General features: G+C 40.0%; 1 protein-coding gene and 1 long non-coding RNA gene across 2 annotated transcripts in view; both read left to right on the top strand.

Annotated features, from left to right (window-relative positions):
- LOC115223607 (amphoterin-induced protein 2) overlaps window positions 1-21098 on the top strand; it is a 59285-nt gene extending 38187 nt beyond the window's left edge. The window contains exon 2 of the mRNA XM_029794263.2: window positions 18435-21098. Coding sequence (XP_029650123.1) covers window positions 18575-20614 — 2040 coding nt within the window. The 5' untranslated portion in view covers window positions 18435-18574 and the 3' untranslated portion in view covers window positions 20615-21098. The remainder of the gene's footprint in view (window positions 1-18434) is intronic.
- The window catches only part of LOC118767579, an 11952-nt gene continuing 3598 nt past the window's right edge, over window positions 15746-24099 (top strand). Inside the window, exons 1-2 of the long non-coding RNA XR_005003498.1 lie at window positions 15746-15758; window positions 16012-16016. This is a non-coding gene — a long non-coding RNA (uncharacterized LOC118767579). The remainder of the gene's footprint in view (window positions 15759-16011; window positions 16017-24099) is intronic.

Raw genomic sequence — 24099 nt, 5'->3', positions numbered from 1 at the left:
CTTGAGAACATTCCTTTCTTAGTGGTAAGACCATAGCAGATCTACTTCTAGGATAATGGATGTCCACATAGTGGTCATCCCTCTTATATGTATGTAATAAATTTTTTTCTGTATCTTCAGATTTTAATATGCCAGACCACTGGTTTTAAATTGATATTAATTAAATTAATATTCAATTTTACACCCTTATTTTAAATTCATATACATATATATATATATAATTGCAGCATGGAAGGTGTTTGTAAGCCATTTAAGAAACACACAAAAACCGTTAGATTCACTTCAACATTTAAATTTAATTTGCCAAAGTATTTTCGTCACTTTGAGACCGCGACCTGTTCACTGACAAAATTCCGTGCTGTATGTATATATGTATGTATATATATATATATATACACACACACACACACACACATGATGGGTTTCTTTCAGACTAATTTTTTTGAAACTTTGTACTTATTCTATTAGTCTCTTTTGCCATACTGCTAGCTTACAGGGACATAAATATACCAACATTGGTTGTCAAGTGATGGCGGGGAACAAACCCACACACACATATGTATGACGGGCTTCTTTCATTTTCAGTTTACCAAATCTACTCACAAAGCTTTGGTTGGCCTAAGGCTTGAGCAGAAGACACTTGCCCCAGGTACCATGCTGCGGGAATGAACCTGAAACTATGTGGTTGGGAAGCAAGCTTCTTACCACACAACTATGCCTATATATACATATACATATATATGTGTGTGTGTGTGTGTGTATGTTCTGTATTTAAGATGTAGGATGTGATTTGATGGTGTCCTAGCTATTATTTCTAGGACTCCAAATGACCACGTAGTGGTGGTGGTGGTGGTAGCAGTGATAGTGTTGGTGTTAATAGTGGTGGCAGTTGTTGATGGTGGTGGTGGCAGTGGCGGGCAATGATAGTATCAGAGGTTTTGATTTATGACCTTTCTGGGTAGGAACCAGCATCACAGGATGTAAACAACCTCATCCTGCAACTAAAATCTTTTAAATAATCTTCTCCCTCCTTCCATAGTTATAAATATAACTCTCTCACACACACACACACACACACACACACACAGTTCCTCTCTACTATGAAGGAGGACACAGCCCAGACAAGACATGTGGCCAATATCAGCATCATCCATCTGATGTCTAATATAAACTCACAACTAAAGAAAGAAAGAAATGAACTTGTTGATCACACAGATCTTCCATTTTTCTATATTTCTCTTCCGTTTTTGGGAAGATCTCCTTCATGTTTATATTAGCAAAAAATCATCATCATCATTATTATTATTATATTTCTTTACTACCCACAAGGGGCTAAACACAGAGGGGACAAACAAGGACAGACAAAGCGATTAAGTCGATTCCATCGACCCCAGTGCGTAACTGGTACTTAATTTATCAACCCTGAAAGGATGAAAGGCAAAGTCGACCTCGGCGAAATTTGAACTCAGAACGTAACGGCAGACGAAATACGGCTTCGCATTTCGCCCGGCGTGCTAACGTTTCTGCCAGCTCGCCGCCTTCATGATACAACCATCATTATTATTATTAAACAGCAAGATGGTAGAGTTGTTACTGTTCTGGACTAATGCTTAGCGGTTTTTTCAGTGTTTGGTGTTGCTCCTTTCATACTTTCAGGGTGGTTAAAAGAAGTACCACTTGGGGCTGATGTTATCCTCAAAATTTCAGGCCTAGTGGCCCCATACAAAACTGCTGGCTTTATGCCAAAATTTGAAACCATTTGCTGAGGTCAACTTTGCTTTTCGTCCAGTTGCATACTGGGGTTGTTGGAATTGACTTAGCTCCTCTCCCAAAATTACTGGACTTGTGCCAAAATTTGAAACCATTATTATAATCACTATTATTAATATAATTTCTCTGATTAAGGTGGCAAGCTGTCAAAATGTTTGCATACTGGGCAAAATGCTTAGCAGCATTTCATCTGTCTTTACGTTCTGAGTTCAAATTCCACTGTGGTTGATTTTGCCTTTCATCCTTTTAGGATCGATAAAATAGGTACCATTTGAACACTGGGGTCAATGTAATTGACTGCCCCCCCTTCTGAAATTGCTGGCCTTGTGCCAAAATTTGAAGCCATTATTATTATCACTATTATTAATATAATTTCTCTGATTAAGGTGGCAAGCTGTCAAAATCGTTAGCATGCTGAGCAAAATGCTTAGCGGCATTTCATCTGTCTTTACGTTCTGAGTTCAAATTCCACCGTGGTCGACTTTGCCTTTCATCCTCTTGGGATCGATAAAACAGGTACCATTTGAACACTGGGGTCAATGTAATTGACTCACCCCACCTCCTGAAATTGCTGGCCTTGTGCCAAAATTTGAAACCGTTATTATTTCTTTTATTTGTTATCCCAGCAAATGTAGAAATATCAGAAAAATAATCATACAAGCTGCTGGGATAGAAGCTATTTTGATGATGCAATTCATAATTGTGTTTGTGTTCCCAATCCTGTGGCTTGGGGTTCAGTCCCACTATGCAGCACCTTGGCCAAGCATCTTCTAATATAGCTCTGGTGCATTTTGTAGATGTAAACTGACAGAAGACATGTAAGATATGTGAGAAATTGTGACACAAAGAACTTAAAATCAATCAACCACTCAATGGTTGACAAACATTGAATTTTATAAAAATTGGAGAAGATGAGAGGCCCACAAACAACAACACAGTGCCCTACTATACTGTAGAGCAGTGGTTCTCAACTGGGGTCCATATAAGATTTTTTGGGGTCCATGCCAATAATAAATTGGGTATCTACAATAGTATTTTAAGGGGCCTGAAAAAGTTTTGCCTTAGATGTATGTTAATGTGAGAAAAACAAAATAGGGATTTTGAAAGATGTTTGTACAAAACTAGTTTTTAAACATCAGATGACTATGGGAGTCCACCAGAATAAAATAGTAATCAAAGGGACCCATAGATTAAAAAAAAAAATGATTGAGAACCCTTGCTGTAGAGCCTTGTTGTAAAGGCAACCCGAATATCAAATGGTGGTTAATCTTCATCATCATCATCGTTTAACGTCCGTTTTCCATCCTAGCATGGGTTAGATGGTTCGACCGGGGTCTGGGAAGCCAGGAGGCTGCACCAGGCTCCAGTCTGATCTGGCAGTGTTTCTACAGCTGGATGCCCTTCCTAACACCAACCACTCCGTGAGTGTAGTGGGTGCTTTTTACGTGCCACTGGCACAGGTGCCGGGGGAGACTGGCAGCGGCCACGATCGGTTGGTGTTTTTTACGTGCCACTGGCACGGAGTGATCCTATTTTGTTCTTGAGTGTTTTGTTCTGTTGGTGCGGCTACACCAGGCCTGGTGGGTGGTCCTGTACTTGCATTTCCCAGGTGTTGGGGTTGGTCGGAAAGCACTTCAGTGAGGCTTTGAATGTATCTTTGGAGTACTTTTTCTGTCCACTTAGTGTCTGCTTGCCTTCTTCCAATTCACTGTAAAACAGTCTTTTGGGTAGTCGTGTGTCAGGCATTTGAACAAGGTGACCTGCCCACCTGTCCTGTGCTAGAGGACCTCCTGGATGGAACCTACACTCGCCTCCTTATGAGAGCTCAAAATCTCTCGTGGAAGCGTCATCCAACCAAAGTACAAATATATGGGAAACTACCACCTGTGTCATCTCTTGTGAAAGGTAGGAGAGTCCAGTTTGCTGGACATTGTTGTAGAGCTGAAAAAGAGGTAATTTCTACTCTTCTCCTCTGGAAGCCATCTACTCGCAATACCAGAGGGCGCACACTCTCCTCCCTGATGTAATCTCCAGGGATACAGGCATCCAGCAACAGGACCTCCATAATACCATGATGGACCGTGAAGTCTGGCGTAGCATGGTAAATTCCATTGTCTCGACCACGGTCGAACAATGATGATGAGAGGACCTCCATGTCTGGAACCTTGTCTTCTTTGTGATTTTTCAACAGCTTTCTCTGACAGTTCACGTGGAAGCAGTTCAGCTGTTTGGCGTGATATTCGTAAGCTGTCCAAGTAGTGTAGGCAGTACAACTGCTTTGGTTCACCTTCAACTTGGTGGCCGGCCAAAGGCTGAGCTTCCCTTTATGATGCATGTGTTGACTTCATTATCAATGTTCACAGATTTGGAGAGAGTGTGCTGCCAAGGTATGTGAACTTATCAACTATGTTCATATACCTATATATATATATATATCGTAAATTTATAGGTTGTTATATGGACTGAAGACTCTGTGTGTGCGCGTACGCGTGTGATAGATTGTCTGTTTACTCTAGAGATAATCTCTTACCACCCAGTTACCTAACGCTAATCCTGCCAACTGAACATATTGATCTAATTTTTGTTGATTTCTCAAAGCTTATCTTCACCTTCTTTCACAGGCAGTACTTTAACCAACCTTAGTGGTAGTGATGGTGGTAGTGGTGGTTGTGGTGGTGGTAATGATAGTGGTGGGGTAATGATGGTTGTATTGTTAAGGTAGCTAAGTAGCCTAAATACCTGATGAGTAATTAAAATCAACACTATTTCCTATAGCTTAGTTGTTGATACTGTTGCTAAAACTGTCCTCTTATCATTGGGTGTGTGTGTGTGTGTGTGTGGTGTGTACTAAACCACACATATCCTCCCTTCTCTCCCCCTCTCTCTCTCATCCCTGATCTGTGTCACACACATGATAGTAGCAACAGATTTTTAAGTACAGTTATAGCTATGATTAGAGATTTTAATGAGTATGACAAGAGCTGAGTTCAGTTCACCCAACCACCCAGTTTGATTTTTGATGTTGGCTTCAAGCCCATTTCACATTCAAGTACATTGTTCCAAATGGTGTTGTTGTTGCTGTTGTTCAAACCTTGCATCAGTTCTGGTTCACAGAACTTGCTATGACCCAACACAGATATATTGGCCATCGCATCCCCCTTTTTTCCAGATACTGTGTATCTTGGTGTATATTATCTAAAGTCTTTCTATTTTTAAATGAAGAGGGAAAGAGTAAAGTGTGAGTTGAGTGAGATTTGGCTGCTACATCTAGCAGGGCAAGTGACTCTGGATAGGCTCCATAGCTCCCAATGTTATTTGGAATGGAATGGGGTGAGATCTCACTAAAAACTTCTCTGTATCCATCCATTGTTTGTGTGTGTGTGTATTACATATATTTCCTTTATTGGAGCAAATTTGGCTTACAGATGTTTCCAGTGGTCGTTATAGGTACATTACCAATAGCTTTATTCAACTGGGAAAAATTGAACAACCTAAAAAATTTAATGCTACTTTCGTCAGAGCCATGGAAAATGGACGTTAAATGGTGATGATGATATATCTCTTATATAGAATCCGTTCTGTCTATCTGTGTGTGTGTGTGTGTCTTCTAGGATCTCGGGCATCCTCCATCTGATTGTGCTCAAATTTGATATGTAGATACCGACGGTATCAGGGCGTGTATAAGTCTTGAAAAAATTTTTTAACCCATTAGTATTTAAACTGACCATATCCGGCCAAAATAGTTAATCTGTTTTATGTTCAAACTGACCAGATCCAGGCTCTCACACCTACCCTCAATGTTATTCTATATTAAGTAATTACACCATCAAGATCTTGAAGATATGAGATAATGCATGATTAATTCAAATAAATGGGAATCAATAGGCATTATGTTTGATTGAATAATCTGAACACTAAAGGGTTAAATCAATTCCAGGTGAGAATGCTATCGATAAAAGCCATGGGAAATCGTTTTTCTTTGAAATAGAAAAAAAGTCTATCTTTATTTCTTCTTTTGCTGGTGTCTCAAATTTAGGTTAAATCAGTGTGATTGGACTTGATAGATGGAAGCTCCAAAAAGCCTATTGTGTGTGTATTTGTGTGTGTGTGTGTGTGTGTGTGTGTGTGTGTGTCTCCTTTCTTTAATATTGCATGATAGTTGTAAACCAGTATCACATCATGCAAGTAAGTGTTCTATGTATCCAGTCTTCTGTGAAAACATGTGTAGTCATGGAACAGGGGTGGACTGAGAGTATCAAGGGCCCTCAGGCATGACTGTTTACTGGGCTCCTTACCATTGATAAGTTAATATGTAGAGTACGGGTTCCTCAGAGCTCCGGTCCCTCTGGCAGTGCCTGATTGACCTACAGCTCAGTCCACCCCTGTCATGGAGAAATATTACCTTACTTGGCGAGCTGGCAGAAACGTTAGCACGCCGGACGAAATGCTTTGCGGTATTTCGTCTGTCGTTACGTTCCGAGTTCAAATTCTGCCGAGGTCGACTTTGCCTTTCATCCTTTCGGGGTTGATAAATAAAGTACCAGTTTCGCACTGAGGTCGATGTAATTGGCTTAATCCGTTTGTCTGTCCTTGTTTGTCCCCTCTATGTTTAGCCCCTTGTGGCTAGTAAAGAAATATATTACCTTACTTGGAAACAGGTGAAGGTTGGCAACAAGAACAACATCAAGCCATAGAAAAGCCACATCAACTTATTCCATCCAACCCCTGCAAGCAATGAAACATGAACATTAAAATGATGACAATGATGGCATATTTGGACCACGATAAAAAAGAGTGAGGCATGAGATTCTGATTAGAATTTTTAGTTGAGAAATGATTGTTTTGAAATAATAGGTTTGTTTCTGTGCCAGGGTCTGTTCTGAGGCATGTTTGTTGGTACCAAAAAGAAAAAAAATAGGGAAGGGTTAATTAAGGTCATGACTAATGTCAACTCTGATCAATGCAACTTATGAAGGATAGACACTCCAGCCATGGTTATCCTGTCTTTATCCTACAAGGGGGTGCTGAAAAGTTCCTGGCTTTGGGTAAAAGAAAATACAGGAGGAGCAGTTAACCCTTTCGTTACCATATTTATTTTGAGATGCTCTGTGTTTCTTTCAATTACGTTAAATATTACAAAGAATTTAGTAAAATAACTTAGTTATTATCATTCAGCTAGTGTTAGGAACATAAATTGTGACAAAGGTTTGGTGGAAGATTGTAATTCAAAACTTATGAAAACAAGACATTTGGACTCGGAGCCAGAGCCGGTTTCAGCCGGGTTGGTAACAAAAGGGTTAATTATGATTTTATGTAATATATTCCCCTCTCAGATTCACACACTTATTGCAGCAGTCCTTCAGTTTTTCTAAGCCCTGTAAAAAAACTCGGAAGGTTGGGCCTCCAACCAGGCGTTTCGCGATACTCTTAAAGCCAGGAAGTTTTCAGCATACCCTTGTACTAGGAAGCCAGGACCACATTATCCAGCCTATTGTTTTCTAAGATGATGTAGTATGGGTAGGGGGATTTGACTACTGTTTCTAATAAGACCTTCAACCATGTAGCAGCTCCCTCGTTGCCCTGGTGGTAAGATGGTGGATGGTGGTGATGTGTGGGGAAACAGATGTTTCTAGCTATTTAGGATGGTGGTGGTGGTGGTGGTGGCGGTTTGGGTAAGAAAAGCTGAGGAAAGGAAAACAGCAGACACACAAAGAATTTCCTTATTCTATTGAGAAATGGCATTCAGTCTCCCGATCTCTTGGATGATAACATTTCCAAGCCGGTATCATATTCTTCCTCCAGGGTGTTTTAGTAACTGGCGCCTTCCTTCTCCTTTTTTTTTTTTTTTTTTTTGCACCACCCCTTTCTTTCTCTCTCTCACCCTCCCTCCCTCTCTCTCTCTCTCTCTCTCTTACCCCCTCTCCCCCTCATCATCTCTGCTACATCACCACCTACTCTTCACATCTTCCCTAAACTAACACTGAAAACAAAAACACATCTTCCTTCCTCTATTGCACCACACACACACACACACACATGTGCACACCCGATGTATGCACACATACATGCATGTGTACACACACACACACACATGTACACACCGTACATACACATACACGTATGCACAGACACACACACACACACACGCACACACATTGTGTATACGCATGCACAATCACAGCTGGAATTGTATACTGAAACAAACATCACCACCACCACCACCACCACAACCTCCACCACCACCACCACCTCCTCCACCACCTCCTCCTCCACCACCACCACCTCCTCCTCCACCACCACCTCCTCCACCGCCACCACCACCACCTCCTCCACCACCACCACCACCACCTCCTCCACCACCTCCACCACCACCACCACCACCACCACCACCACCACCTCCACCACCTCCACCACCACCACCTCATCCACCTCCACCACCTCCACCGCCACTATCACCACCTCCACCACCTCCGCCATTCCTCCATTACAATGATCATCCACCCATCAAAAATCTTGCTGAACCAACAGTTTTTTCACCCAATTGCTACCCTCCCCCCCCTAAGATTTGGGATTCCATTTCACTTGTTCCAGATTCCTTAAACTCCAGCTTCGATGGAACATAACTTTGCACTTACTCTGACACATCATGCTCCGTCTCTCTCTCTCTCTCTCTCTCGTTCCCCCCTTTTCTTTCTCCTTCCTTCTCTCTCTTTTTCTTCCCCTTCTTTCTCTCCCTCCGTTCTTCAGATTTATGAGAATTCACCTTATTATTACTTATTTCTTTATTGCCCACAGGGGGCCAAATGTAGAGGGGACAAACAAGGACAGACAAAGGGATTAAGTCAATTACATCAACCCCAGTGCGTAACTGGTACTTAATTTATCGACCCCTAAAGGCGAGCTGGCAGAAACGTTAGCACGCCGGATGAAATGCTTAGCGGTATTTCGTCTGTCGTTACGTTGTGAGTTCAAATTCCGCCGAGGTTGACTTTGCCTTTCATCCTTTCGGGGTCGATAAATTAAGTACCAGTTTCGCACTGGGGTCGATGTAATCGACTTAATACCTATGTCTGTACTTGTTTGTCCCCTCTATGTTTAGCCCCTTGTGGGTAATAAAGGTACTTAATTTATCGACCCCGAAAGGATGAAAAGCAAAGTCGACCTCGGAGGAATTTGAACTCATAATGTAACAGCAGACGAAATACCGCTAATCATTTCACTCGGCGTGCTTACATTTCTGCCAGTTCACCGCCTCATTATCACTTAAAATTTGTATTAGCCCTAATAACGGAGCTACATTAACCCTTTAGCACTCAGATTGCTCTGTCAAATGTAAGGCTTATTTACTCATATTCTTGTAATGTCAAGATATTAATGATGTGATTGTTCAATTTTTAGAATGACATTGTAAGACAGGTGTGAAAGGCTGGATCTGGCTGCTTTAAAACATTAACCCTCTAGCATTTAAACCAGCCATATCCGACCAAAACATTCAGCCCTTCTTTATCTTCAAGATGCCAGATCCAGCATCTCACACTTCTCCTATAATATTATTCTGAAAATAAGCAACCATGTCATTGAAATCTCAAAGTTACAAAGTAATGCATAACTAATTCAAATCAATGTGAACAAACAAACATTGGAGGCACAATGGCCCAGTGGTTAGGGCAGTGAACTTGCAGTTGGAGGATCGCGGTTTCGATTCCCAGACCGGGCGTTGTGTGTGTTTATTGAACGAAAACACCTAAAAGCTCCACGAGGCTCCAGCAGAGGGTGGTGGCGACCCCGGTTGTACTCTTTTGCCACAACTTTCTCTCACTCTCTCTTCCTGTTTCTTGAGTAACACTGCGATGGACTGGCATCCTGTCCAGCTGGGGGGAATGCATATGCCACAAAAACCGGGAAACTGTGCCCATGAGCCTGGCTAGGCTTGAGAAGGGCGACATTTTTTTTTTTAAACAAACATTACATTTGATAGAGAAATCTGAATGCTTAACCCTTTCTTTCGTTACTGTATTTATTTTGAGATACTCTCTGTTTCTTTCAATTATTTTAAATATAACAAAGAATTTAGTAAAATAATTTAGTTATCATTAAGTACCACATAAATTAGGAACATAAATTGTGACTAAGGTTTGGTGGAAGATTTTAATTCAAAACTTATGAAAACAAGACATTTGTATTACAGAGCCAGAGGCGGTTTCAGGCAGGTTGGTATCAAAAGGGTTAAGGGTTAACCAGATAGACTATTTTGACTGGATATCGTTGATTCAACCCTTTAGCATTCAGATTACTCTGTCAAATGTAATGTAATTGTTTTGAATTAATCATGGGTTGTCTTATAGCTTTTTGAGGTTTCAATTATCTAATAGGTTATTATCAGAATGTCAGTGTAGGTTAAGTGTGAGATGTTTGATATGGCTAGTTTGAATATAAAACATGTAGAATATTTGGGCCAAACATGGCTGGTTTTGAATGATAAGGGGTCAAATGTTTTTGTGGTACTTAGTCCTTTGGCATTCAGAATTCAATCCTTGGTGGAATTAACTCAACCTTGTGTCCTTTTGGGGCAGTAAAATCAAGTCCCACCAGTAAAAACTTGGGGTCAGTATCATTGACTATTTCCTACCCCCAACATCACTTGACAACCAATGCTGGTGTGTTTACGTCCCCGTAACTTAGCGGTTTGGCAAAAGAGACCGATAGAATAAGTACTGGGCTTACAAAGAATAAGTCCTGGGGGTTGATTCGTTTTGGCTAAAAGGTGGTGCTCCAGCATGGCTACAGTCAAATGGCTGAAACAAATAAAAGAATAAAAGAAATGGATGTTTAGGACAAACGTACTGGGGTTGACTAAAGTTCTTCAAGGTAGTGCCCCAGCATGACCACAGTTGAATGCCTGAAACAAGTAAAGGATAAAAGATGCATACACTCACATATGAGGGTTGGCTGAAAAGTTCATAGGCTGATCAAGATTCTCTCATGGAATGTGACCAAATAAGGTTTCTTTTTTAACATTAGTGCCCCTTCCATTAGTGCCTCCTTCCATCAGTGTTGCAGTGTTTGGATACAAATTGGTGAGGAAACTTTCGTTTTGTTGGTCAAAAAAGTCATCAACAGCAGATATGGCATCATCATCATCATCATCATCATCATCATCATCATCATCATCATCATCACTGCAATACTGGTTCCGAGTCAAGTGTTTTTGCATGTTGGGGAACAGATGATTGCCAGATGGGGCAAAATTAGGAGAATAGGGATGGTAATCAACCAGTTCAAAGCTACAGTCATGTACAGCAGCCATTGAAAGCAAGGACTTGTGTGCTGAAGCATAGTCTTGATGAAACACGACCCCTTTTATTAGTCCCCCCCCCCCCAGATGTTTGGTCTCGATAGCTTTTCGTAACTGCCTCAACAAGTCGAAATAGTACTCTCCATTGATGATGTGGCCCTTTTGAAGGTAGTCAATAAACACAATGCCTTTTGCATCCCAAAAAGCTAAGGTCATCACCTTCTCTGCAAATGAAACAACCTTGGCCTTCTTTGGAGCAGGAGAAGAGGGGTGTTACCACTGCGTGTATTGGAGGCACATGGCCTAGTGGTTAGAGCAGTGGACTAGCAGTCGAGGGATCGCGGGTTCGAATCTCAGACCGGGCAACGTGTGTGTTTATGAGCGAAATACCTAAGCTCCACGCAACTCCGGCAGAAGGTAATGGTGAACTTCTACTGACTCTTTCGCCACAACTTTCTCTCACTCTTTCCTCCTGCATCTTGCAGCTCACCTGCGACGGACCGGCGTTCTGTCCAGGTGGGGAACCTATACGCCAAGGAAACCGGGGAAACTGGCCCTTATGAGCCAGGCGTGGCTCGAGAAGGAACAAACAACAACAAACAACTGCGTGTATTGTCTTTTGTCTCTGGTTCAAAGTGATAAACCCAACATTCATCCTGGATTAGGGGACATTCAAAGAAACCAGCTGGATCTGCCACAGACAATGTCAAATACATGCACGTACACATACAGGTACACATGTGTGCTCACACACATACACACACACACACACATTGGGTTTCTCTACAATTTCTTTCCACCGAATTTTGCTCACTAAATATTGGTTGACCCACGGAGGCTATAGTAGAAAGCAGTTTGGCCCATGTTGTAACATGGCAGAATTGAACCCAGGATCACAAGATTGCTAAATGAACTTAAGTATGTGTGTGTTTGTGTATATAGGAAGACGAAAACAAAATAAACAGCATCACCCCACACAAACCAACCAAACTAACCAGTTAAAAACAGCAACAACAACAACAAACCATGGCTGTCTGAAACTTTCAATTGTATTTCAGTCAGTAGCTGGTGTAGTTTTATCTTTTACTACTACTACTACTACTACTACTACTACTATTAATTATAATTATTATCATTAATTATAATTATTATTATTATTAATTATCATTATTACTACTACTATTACTATTATTATTATTATTTATTATTATTATTACTACTACTACTACTACTACTACTGCTATTACTATTATTATTACTATTATTATTATTATTATTATTATTATTATTATTATTATTTGTCTGTTTGGTTGTTCATTTGTTTGCCTTTTGTTAGAATGTCCATCTTGAATCCACTTCACTCTTTTGGTCATTAACAGAAATTTGTTGCTAAGTGGAATCAACAGGAAACTGGTGTTTATACATGAAAATGTGACTGGTGTGAAAGGGGGAGGGGGGTAAGGTAAGGTGGGTGGGTGGCGGTGCAAGTGATGGGAGGAGCTGTACATAGAGAAATGAGATGAAATTGTAGGCTGTCTTTTAGACCCACTCACACACAGGCACACAGGTATGTATATGTGTGTATGTGTATATATATATATATTATATATATATATATATATATATATATATGCAGTGTGTATGTCTACACCATAGATAGGGAAATTAGATAAAACTATAATATCCTGCAATATATGTATGTATGTGTGTGTGTGTGTGTGTGTGTATACATATCTATATTATTATTATTATTATTATTATTATTATTTTAAATGTGTGTCTGTATGTTTACAATAAAGTAGCAGAAAGTTGTCCTAGATTTTCAATTATATTTTATGCTGACTGATGTAGTCGCAGAAATTCTAATTCTCTCTTTAATAACTTTCCTTCATTAATTTTCTTTGCATTTTTCCTTTATTATTATTATTATTATTATTATTATTTCAAATACACTTAACAGATTAAACTATTGGAAGAGAAAAAATTCCTAACATTGGGCTACAGCAAGTGACCTTAGATACCAAGAACCCTCCTAAGTATCCTAGCTCTCCCTAATAACACTGTTTTCTGGAGCTGTACTAAACTAGGTTTTATGCCTCTATCCATCTGTTCAAATCTTTGTCTTTTAGTAGTTCACTTTGCAACCTTGTTGCTTTGAGCTTAGTTCCAATCTGTCATATTTGGGTAAATGTCTTCTCCAATTAGTGAGGCAAATTTGCTTGATGGAAACTATAAGAAGCCCCATTGTATACATTGTGTGTGTGTGTATGCTCACATTTACTCTTGTTTCAGTCATTTGACTGCGGCCATGCTGGAGCACCACCTTTAGTCAAGCAAATCGAGCCCCAGGACTTACTCTTTGTAAGCCTAGTATTTATTCTACCGGTCTCTTTTGCCAAAATGCTAAGTTATGGGGATGTAAACACACCAGCATCGGTTGTCAAGGGATGTTGGGGGGACAAACACAGACACAAAAACACACACACACACATACATATATATATATGCAACAGGCTTCTTTCAGTTTCTGTCTACCAAATCCACTCACAAGGCTTTGGTTGGCCCGAAGCTATAGTAGAAGACACTTGCCCAAGGTGCCACGCAGTGGGACTGAACCCAGAATCATGTGGTTGGTAAGCAAGCTACTTACCACACAGCCACTCCTACGCCTTTGTAAATAAATACCAGACTAAAATCCTATGAAGGCATTGCTCCAGCAAGGCCATAATTCAGTGATTAAAACTTGTAAAAAGAATTTTCTTTTACAATTGTCTACATCAGTCCCTTCAAATTATCCCTTTGTATTTCTTATGCACAGGCTTGGCTGTGCGGTAAGAAGCATCACACTTGTGTGGTATGAAGGCAGCGAGCTGGCAGAATCGTTAGCATGCCGGGCGAAATGCTTTGCGGTGTTTCATCTGTCTTTTACATTCTGAGTTCAAATTCCGCCGAGGCCAACTTTGCCTTTCATCTTTTTGGGGTCAATAAATTCCTAATATCAGTTACGCACTGGGGTCGATGTAATCAACTTAATCTCTTTGTCTGTCTTTGTTTGTCCCCCTCTATGTTTAGCCCCTTGTGGGCAATAAAGAAATAAGAAGCATCACACTTTTGGCAAGTGTCTTCTACTGTAGGTCTAAACTGACCAAAGACTTTTGAGTGAATTTGGTAGATGGAAACTTAAAGAAGCCCATTATGTTTGTGTGTATGTGTGTGTGTTACTGTCTCCTTCCATTGACATTATGTGATAATTATAAATGTGTATCTCCATCATGCAAAGTAGAGTCCTTTGTTTCCAGTCTTCTGTGGAAACTTGTCTGGTCATGGGGAAATATTACCTTGCTTGGAAATAGGTGAGTGTTGGCAACAGGAATGACATCCAGTCATAGAAAATTCACCCCAACAAATTCTATCCAACTCCTGCAAGCATGGAAAAGGGGACATTAAAACAATGATGAGGATTTCTTCTTTCTGTCCCACATCACTCTTCCCCACTCTCTCTCTCTCAACTTTTTTCTTCTTCATCTCCAATCTCATTTAATCCATTCACATTGCATTTCCCCACCTTTCTGCTAGTTTGCTGGCTTAATATTAATAAAATAAACACCAGTTGAGCACTGGGATCGATGTAATCGACTTAGCCTCTTCCTTGAAATTGCAGGCCTTGTGTCAAATTTTGAGACCATTATTATTATTATTATTATTATTGAGTGAGAGAGCAGAGCATGCCTCATTTGCAAAACAAGGCCAACAGTTTTTAGGGAGGGTGTGTGACTCCAATGCTCAACCAACACTCATTTTATCGACCCCTAAAGGATGAAAGGCAAAGTCAACCACAGTGAAATTTGAACTCAGCACCTAAAACCACTGACCATTTTATCCAGAGAACTAGCAATTCTACCAGCCACGACTTAGCCTTCATTCAACCTACATTTCTTGCTCAGAAGAATAAATCTGTTGTATAATAATCACACAAGTTGCTTGAATTTCCTCAACCCCCCCTTCTACTGCTGGTTTATACAATTCAATTATTTCCATACGTTATTGGAATGTGTGTTTTTACAGCTGCATGGAAGGAGTGGTGGGCCTCGCAGTCCTCCGCACAGTTCCAATTATGCATCGTTTCGTCTGAGAGGCTGAAACTAACTAATAAACATGCTAGGATGTAGTAAACATGATGTTTCTGCTGTCTAAAATAATGTGTGTGTGTGTGTGTTTTGTATGTATGTGTGCATGTATGTATGTATATATATGTATGTATATATGTGCATGTATGTATATATGTGCATGTATATGTATGTATGTATATATATGTATGTATATATATGTATGTATGTATGTATGTATATATATATATATGTATGTATGTATGTATATGTATGTATGTATGTATATATGTATGTATATGTATGTATATATATATGTATGTATGTGTGTGTGTGTGTGTGTGTATATATATATATATACGTATATAAAATAATACACACACATTTATGTATATTATAATGCCTGTCCTGTCTCTGCTTCTATCCTAAATTCATATTGTGGCCTACTTCCCTATATCCATGTTCCCTTCGTGGTTGCATTGGTTGTCTCAGTTTTTGTCTTCCAGCATTAAAATAGTTTGCACTAGATTTAAGTTGATGGTGACAACAGCACATTTTCTTTTTTTTTATCTTTTATTCTTTTACTTGTTTCAGTCATTTGACTGCGGCCATGCTGGAGCACCGCCTTTAGTCGAGCAAATCGACCCCGGGACTTATTCTCTGTAAGCCCAGTACTTATTCTATGGGTCCCTTTTGCCAAACCGCTAAGTGACGGGGACGTAAACACACCAGCATCGGTTGTCAAGCAATGTTGGGTGGGGACAAACACAGACACACAAACATATACATACATATATATATATATCATCATCATCGTTTAACATCCGTTTTCCATGCTAGCATGGGTTGGACAGTTCAACTGGAGTCTGGGAAGCCAGTAGGCTGTGCCAGGCCCAGTCTGATCTGGCAATGTTTCTACAGCTGGATGCCCTTCCTAACGCCATATATATTTATACGATGGGCTTCTTTCAGTTTCTGTCTACCAAATCCACTCACAAGGCTTTGGTCGGCCCGAGGCTATAGTAGAAGACACTTGCCCAAGGTACCACGCAGTGGGACTGAACCCGGAACCATGTGGTTTGTAGACAAGCTACTTACCACACAGCCACAGATTTGACAGTAATCTGAATGCTAAAGGGTTAAGTTTTCAATATTGGTCACTTTGCTTTTCGATAAATTTAAATCAACGAAAGACATTGATATAATTAGAATGCTTCAATATGATTGATTAATTCTGTTGAACCTGATTCTACAGTTCAGGTGCAGGAGTGGCTGTGTGGTAAGTAGCTTGCTTACCAACCACATGGTTCCGGGTTCAGTCCCACTGCGTGGCACCTTGGGCAAGTGTCTTCTACTATAGCCTCGGGCCGACCAAAGCCTTGTGAGTGGATTTGGTAGACGGAAACTGAAAGAAGCCCATCGTATATATGTATATATATATATATATGTATGTGTGTGTATATGTTTGTGTGTCTGTGTTTGTCCCCCTAGCATTGCTTGACATCTGATGCTGGTGTGTTTATGTCCCCGTCACTTAGCGGTTTCGGCAAAAGAGACCGATAGAATAAGTACTGGGCTTACAAAGAATAAGTCCCGGGGTCGAGTTGCTCGACTAAAGGCGGTGCTCCAGCGTGGCCGCAGTCAAATGACTGAAACAAGTAAAAGAGTAAAGAGTTCAATAAATGGAACTAGTGGAATGTAACAATAAACTTTAACCATTTAGGATTCAAGATTAGTTTGTCAAATGTAAAACTTGTTTATTCACAGTTTTGAGTTTATCATTATATTGTAGCTGCAAGATTTGTGCAACATGATTTTTTTTTTTTCTTTGTTGTTTCAGTCATTTGATTGTGGCCATGCTGGAGTGCCACCTTTAGTCAAACAAATCAAACTCAGGACTTATTGTTTGTAATACAGTTCTATATTTACGAGATGAGGAATTGTGTACATTATTTACTAAGCTCCAAGATTCCGAGTTCGATTCCAGGCAGTGACCTGAAAAATAATAATAATAATAATAATAATAATAATAGGAATGAGAACCCAGGTTTGAAATTTCCCCAAGACACCTGATGAAGGCTGGAGGGTATATCATCTGAAATGTTGTGTTAACAACAAACAAGACGAGATGAGGAATTGTGTACATTATTTACTAAGCCCCAAGATTCCGAGTTCGATTCCAGGCAGTGACCTGAATAATAATAATAACAACAACAACATCGAAAAATAGGAATGAGAACCCAGGTTTGAAATTTCCCCAAGACACCCGATGAAGGCTGGAGGGTATATCAGCTGAAACGTTGTGTTAACAACAAACAAGATGAGGACAAATATCTGTCAAATGTAAATAATGTTATTCTTTGTAAGCCTGGTACTTATTCTATCGGTTTCTTTTGTCAAGCCACTAAGTTGCAGGGACGTAAACACACCAACATTGGTTGTCAAGCAATGGTGGGAGAGACAAACACAGACACAAAAAAAACACACATACATGATGGGCTTCTTTCAGTTTCCATCTACCAAATCCACCCACAAGGTTTTGGTCAGCCCAAGGTTATAGTAGAAGACACTTGCCCAAGTCAGGTATTTATTGTGTCATTCCCTTTTGCCAAACTGCCAAGTAGCAGGGACATAAACAAACCAACATCAGTTGTCAAGCAGTGATGGGGAATGAATCTACACACACACACGCATATATATTCATAACAGGCTTTCACATAGTTTCCACGTACCAAATTCATTTACAAGGCACTGGTTAGCTTGGGGCTAAAGTAGAAGATATTTGCCCAAGATGCCATGCAGTGGGACTGAACCTGAAACCATGTGGTTGCAAAGTGAACCCCTTAATCACAAAGCCATGCCCATCCCTATATCCACACAACTACACCTCATCATTATCATTCATCATTGTTCGACCGTGGTCGAGACAATGGAATTTACCATGCTACGCCAGACTTCACGGTCCATCATGGCATTACGGAGGTCCTGTTGCTGGATGCCTGTATCCCTGGAGATTACATCAGGGTAGGAGAGTGTGCGCCCTCTGGCATTGCAAGTAGATGGCTTCCAGAGGAGAAGAGTAGAAATTACCTCTTTTTCAGCTCTACAACAATGTCCAGCAAACTGGACTCTCTTACCTTTCACAAGAGATGACACAGGTGGTAGTTTCCCATATATTATGCACCTATATAAAATGTTTATATTTTCAAAAAAATAGATTTTATGTGTTTCTAACTGTTTTCCTTTTTTCTTATTTCTTTCAGTCTGAAAAATGGAGAAGGTAACCATGCCACCACCCAATCGTCAGAGAGCTAGGGCCGTTGCTTGAACATCAGTGACCCTGGTGTCATGGATTTGCTGTTTTTGTGTCCATTACCGAGTCTTAGTCCAGAATATTCCAAAGATGTCTTGTCAGAAGCTTCAAAGATCACCTGAAGAATGTGTTCCTTGGTTGTTAACGACTCGAAGTATGTTGATACTACTTACTGGCATAATGCTGTTAAATACGCTCGGGTTGAGTCTGGAGAATTCTTGTCAAGTTCTTGGCGAGGAGAATCAGTACCAGGCCAACTGTTGTAAATTAAACTTGACTCATGTTCCCTATAACTTGTTAAAAAGCATACGTAGTCTATATTTGGATCACAATCGTATCGCCCTCACCAAAGAAAGCTACTATTTCACGGTCTATGAAAACCTGAAAGTCCTCTCACTTGTAAATAATTCCATTAAATTCATTCACGCCAAATCTTTCTTTCGCCTAAAACTGGAAGTTCTAGAACTTTCTGGAAATCTACTCAGAAATGTTCCAGTTAACGCTTTACGTGGGCAGAGCTTTCTTCAGAATTTGTCTCTAGAAAACAACCGAATCGATTACATAACAAAGGCTGATTTCCAGGCACTTGAAAGCTTAATTGAGCTGAAACTGTCAGGAAATTACATCAAATCCATTGATGGAATGTCTTTCATAGGTTTAAAGAATTTGTACAATTTAGAACTTCATCAGAATTCCCTACAAACTTTACCCCATAACTTATTTCAGAGCTGTAACGAAAGCTTACAAACAATTACCTTGTCCCAAAACTCCTGGTACTGCGACTGTCACCTCCGTTGGTTATCAGAATATTTCCTAATTAAAAATTGGACTTCGGCATCAACTGGAATGCACTGTAAAATACCCCTGTCTCTCCAAAGTAAGAAGTTCCTGTCGATTCCTTGGGAATTGTTTGCTTGTCCTCTTGTGATGGATTCCAGCAGCACCAAAATGATTGTGAAAAATAACGACAACATTTCACTGATCTGCAGGGTACAATCGAACCCACCCGCTAGAATATCCTGGTGGTTTAACAACAAACTAATCGATGATTTTGAATATTATACCATAACCCACTCTGTTGGTATCAATGGCATGAGTGTTCTTCAAGTCAGTAACTTTGATTTTGGTGATATGGGTTCCTATAAATGTGTTGCCCAAAACTCTGTCTCCAATAGTTCGGTTGTTTACACACTGGTCATTGAAGGTTTCAGTCAGTACAAAAAGAAAGCACTGACGTCTTCCGAAGCTGTCGAACAACCCAGTTCGGTGCATTCGGCCGTTATCAGTGTGTGTGTCACAGGTGGTTTGATATCGCTCTGTATCATAATAGTTCTCGTGTTCTACTACTGGAAACGCTTCACCAGACTCCAAGAACAGAAGCAGGAAGAAATAAAACTGAAGATCAAAAACCATTTTGAATCCAGTAGAAACTACAAGCCCGATTCTGAGAATAACAAGAGCCCCACGAGTGAACAAGGGAGAAACGAAGAAACTGAACCCTTGTATGATGCGGTGAAACCCGTCCTGCAGCCTCAACGAGAAACACAACTTTCTGATATTATTGCAAATAATAAACAAGCTTACACTGACCTGCAGGAGGTCGAGGCCTATTCTCCAAGCACCCTCATGACAACGTTAGATTCCGATAACACCGGAGTATTTTGGACAGGTTCATCTCGGAACGACTGTTCTTCCAACCCATCAGATCTAGCTTGTCCACTTCTGGAAACTTCAGGTTATATTTCTTATCCAAATGAATGGGAAATTAACGGTGAGGTGTTTCTCACCCCATACCCTTCTCCGCATCCGAGATATGTCGAAAACTATCCTCGCTCTGTCCCTTCTTTGCCTCCTTACTACACACATTCATTCCATAACCATCATCCACCATATCACAGCAACACTTCCTCAATGCCAATGGGACCTTGTGACTGGCCATTTTCCACGATGCCTTACCCAGGAAAATATGAAGACCACAACAGATGCGCGTCGGTTGGCAGCGTAGGGTCTGAGCCAATCCCTCCCAAGAAACCGCCACGATTGCACAGCTATTCCAGCACTACGAGTGACAGGAGAAAGTTTTCTCTGCCAAAGCCTGGCTCTGTTGATGAGTTTGGGACAGCAGTCTGAGACCTTGGAATGGATATATTTCTCGTGTTATAATTTCTACTAATTGGAGCATTTAACAGAAGAGACAAGTGGATTCTTCTTACATTTCCCCCCACTCTTCTTGATCAAACTTGATCAACAGTCATGGGTCACTTTAAGGTGATTTGCGTTCCAGGGGTTATGTTAATTTGTTGAAAATTTTGTCAATGGATTCTGACCTAAATTTTCAGTCCAGTCTGATAATAAGACATGACATGTGCCTTCTTCTTCTTCTTATTATTATTTTTCTTTCTCCTAATTTCCTTCCCACATTCTTGACTGTTTTCTTGCCTTCAGAAATGAACAGTTTAGCAATGGAACGTTCCACTTTTTGAAAGATTTATATTGTGTTTTTTTATGCTGTATACACAGACATGTATATAAAGCATACACGCATATACACATATATGTATAAAACATATGGTTATACACATATATCGTAAACATTCAGACAAACATACATATAAACACATAAAACATGTATATACATACACATATATTTCCACACACACACACACACACACACACATATGTGTGTGTGTGTGTAAATATATGTGTGTGTGTATATATATATATATATATATATATATACACACACAGATACATATACACCCCACCTCACATATATATATATATATGTGTGTATTCTCACTTACAGATATGCATATATTCACCCCATGTGTGGTGTGGTGTGTGTATTTACATACACAGATACCAATACACTAACATATGTGTGTACACACACACACACACACACACATGCATATTCACATAAACACATTACTGTGTCAACATAAACACTCTTGCATACACACATACACATTAAGGAACAAAATAAATCTACGCTACTTGTTTATCATGATAATGAGGATGAGTGGATGTCAGTGTTGCTTAACGATGTTACCTGAACAGGTGAAGTGACCAGCAGACAGACGTTTGTACCTTAACAAGCTTATCTGGGCATGTGCTCTCTTCATGCGCTGCATATTTTGGCTGCCATTCAAAAGATGAACGGTTTAATTCTCAACCAAACTTGCTTACACTTCTGCGTACCTGTATATTTGATTGGTAAGGTGAGTGTGCTTGTGTGGTGTGTTTGATATATAGTATGCTTGTGTGTGTGTGTGTGTGTGTGTGTGTGTGTGTTGTGTGTTGTGTGTGCGTGTGTGTGTATGTATGTGTTTGCATGGCTTTGTGTGTGTGTGTGTGTTTGCATGTGTGTGTATGTATGTGTTTGCATGGCTTTGTGTGTGTATGTATGTATGTGTGTGTGTGTGTGTTGTGTGTTAATGCACTTCAGTGTAAGCATGTTTGTATTACATGTTCATGTACACACACACACATACACACTCTCAGCCTAACCACACACCTCTATCTCCCTACCTCGCCTCCTCTCCCCTCTCCCAACATGTCCCCTGTACAAAAGCCCTCCAGTACGTCTGTGCAGCCCAAGGAATCCCTACCTCTCGCTAATTCTCCAACGACTCCCTACCTCTTATGCTGATTCCCCTCCCCCCTCCCTCTAACCGATCCTTCCAACACATCATGATCCCTGTCTTGCCAACATGTTCATGTATCTCACCCATCCTACATGTTCCCATTGTGATTCTTCCTACATGTCCCCTATACCCTAACATGACTGCTCCACTCCACTCCCCTGTCCCCTTCCACTGACTGATTCTCCCCCACCATCACAACCCCACCCACACCCATAACAAGCAGACAGTTACAATTATTTTATCAATATTTCATTTGATCTGTCATTGCAGTAAACAAATACATGTATTTCTTGTCAATAATAATAATAATAATAATAAATTAATTAATTAAATGATAATTGTTTAGTTTTAGTGTCCGTTTGTTTCCATCATTATTGATGAATCTTGGAAAAACTATTGACATGTTTTCATATTTTCAGCCAATGCGGTTTGAGATATCAAATATCGTGGAATTTTAGGGTTCACTGTTTTGGAGATGTTGTTGGTATTGCTTGGCCCCAACATAAGGACTGATTAACTCTTTAGCATTTAAACCGGCCTTAGCCGGCCCCAAAATTCACATTCATATTTTCTCCAACTACTGATATCGACTTCAGCAAGTGGTGATTTCCAACTTGGGAGAATTTATGCTTGAGGACTTATAAAACCACCACCACCGCCATCATCATCATCATCATCATCATCATCTTTGTTTAACCCTTTCGTTACCAACCGGCTGAAACCAGCTCTGGCTCTGTTGTACAAATGTCTTGTTTTCATAAGTTTTGAATTAAAATCTTCCACCAAACCTTAGTCACAATTTATGTTCCTAACATTAGCTTAATGATAACTAAGTTATTTTATTAAATTCTTTGTTATATTTTAAAGTAATTAAAAGAAACACAGAGCATCTCAACAGAAATAAGGTAACAAAACGGTTAAAGACATCATGATATTTTTAACCCTTTTGTTACCAACTAAGCTGAAACCAGCTCTAGCTCTGAGTACAAATGACTTGTTTTCAAAGGTTTTTAATTAAAATCTTCCACCAAACCTTAATCACAATTTATATTCCTAACATTAGCTTAATGATAACTAAGTTATTTTACTAAATTCTTTGTTATATTTAAAGTAATTGAAAGAAACACAGAGCATCTCAAAATAAATACAGTAACAAAAGGGTTAACATCCATTTCCCATGCTGGCATGGTTTGGATGTTCGACAGGAGCTGGCCAGCCAGGGAGCTGGCCAGACTCAAGTTGTCTGTCATGATTTCTATGCCAACCACAGAGTGTGCTGGGTGCCTCTTACATGCCACCAGCACAGGTGCATTTATACAGCACCTGCATGAGTGCAATCAACTTGGCACCAGCACCTGTAAAGGGCAAGCCTGTTGTGTATGGATGACAGTGATTTTACTTCGCTTGACACGTCTTCTCAAGTTCAGCAAAACGCAACTCCTGGTCCCTTGTCATGTCCTCAGTAAGGCCCAATGTCTGAAGATCCTTTCTTGTCAATAATAATAATAATAATAATTAATAAATGAATTAATTAATTAATTAATTAATTAATTAAATGATAATTGTTCAGTTTTAGTGTCCGTTTGTTTCCATCATTATTGATGAATCTTGGAAAAAATATTCATCTCACATCTTCATCTCACATCTTACTGGGTCTACCTCACCCACAGGTTCCCTTCACAATTAGAGCTGTCCTCATCCATACACATCACATGACCAAACCAGTGCAGTCTTCTCTCTTGCACTCTGCATCTGATTTCTCTTGTAGAAAGAAAAAACCCAGAAAAATAACAAGAGTTCCTTGTCTTTAGGTGAATCAGTTACGGTTGTTTTAATAAGAAAGAATAGGTTGAGTTTTAGGTGCTGTTTCTAGCAAGTCAGACAACCACTTTGTGGCTCTTTCCCTAGCTTGAGTTTTGTTGATGTGTATTGGTGTTATTGAAGGGAAGTAGATATACTTGCGAAGGA

Source organism: Octopus sinensis, linkage group LG23, assembly GCF_006345805.1.
Source record: "Octopus sinensis linkage group LG23, ASM634580v1, whole genome shotgun sequence".
Lineage (NCBI taxonomy): Eukaryota > Metazoa > Mollusca > Cephalopoda > Octopoda > Octopodidae > Octopus > Octopus sinensis.
The sequence above is the reverse complement of the archived record's forward strand: the minus strand, read 5'-3'. Positions and strand labels throughout refer to the sequence as shown.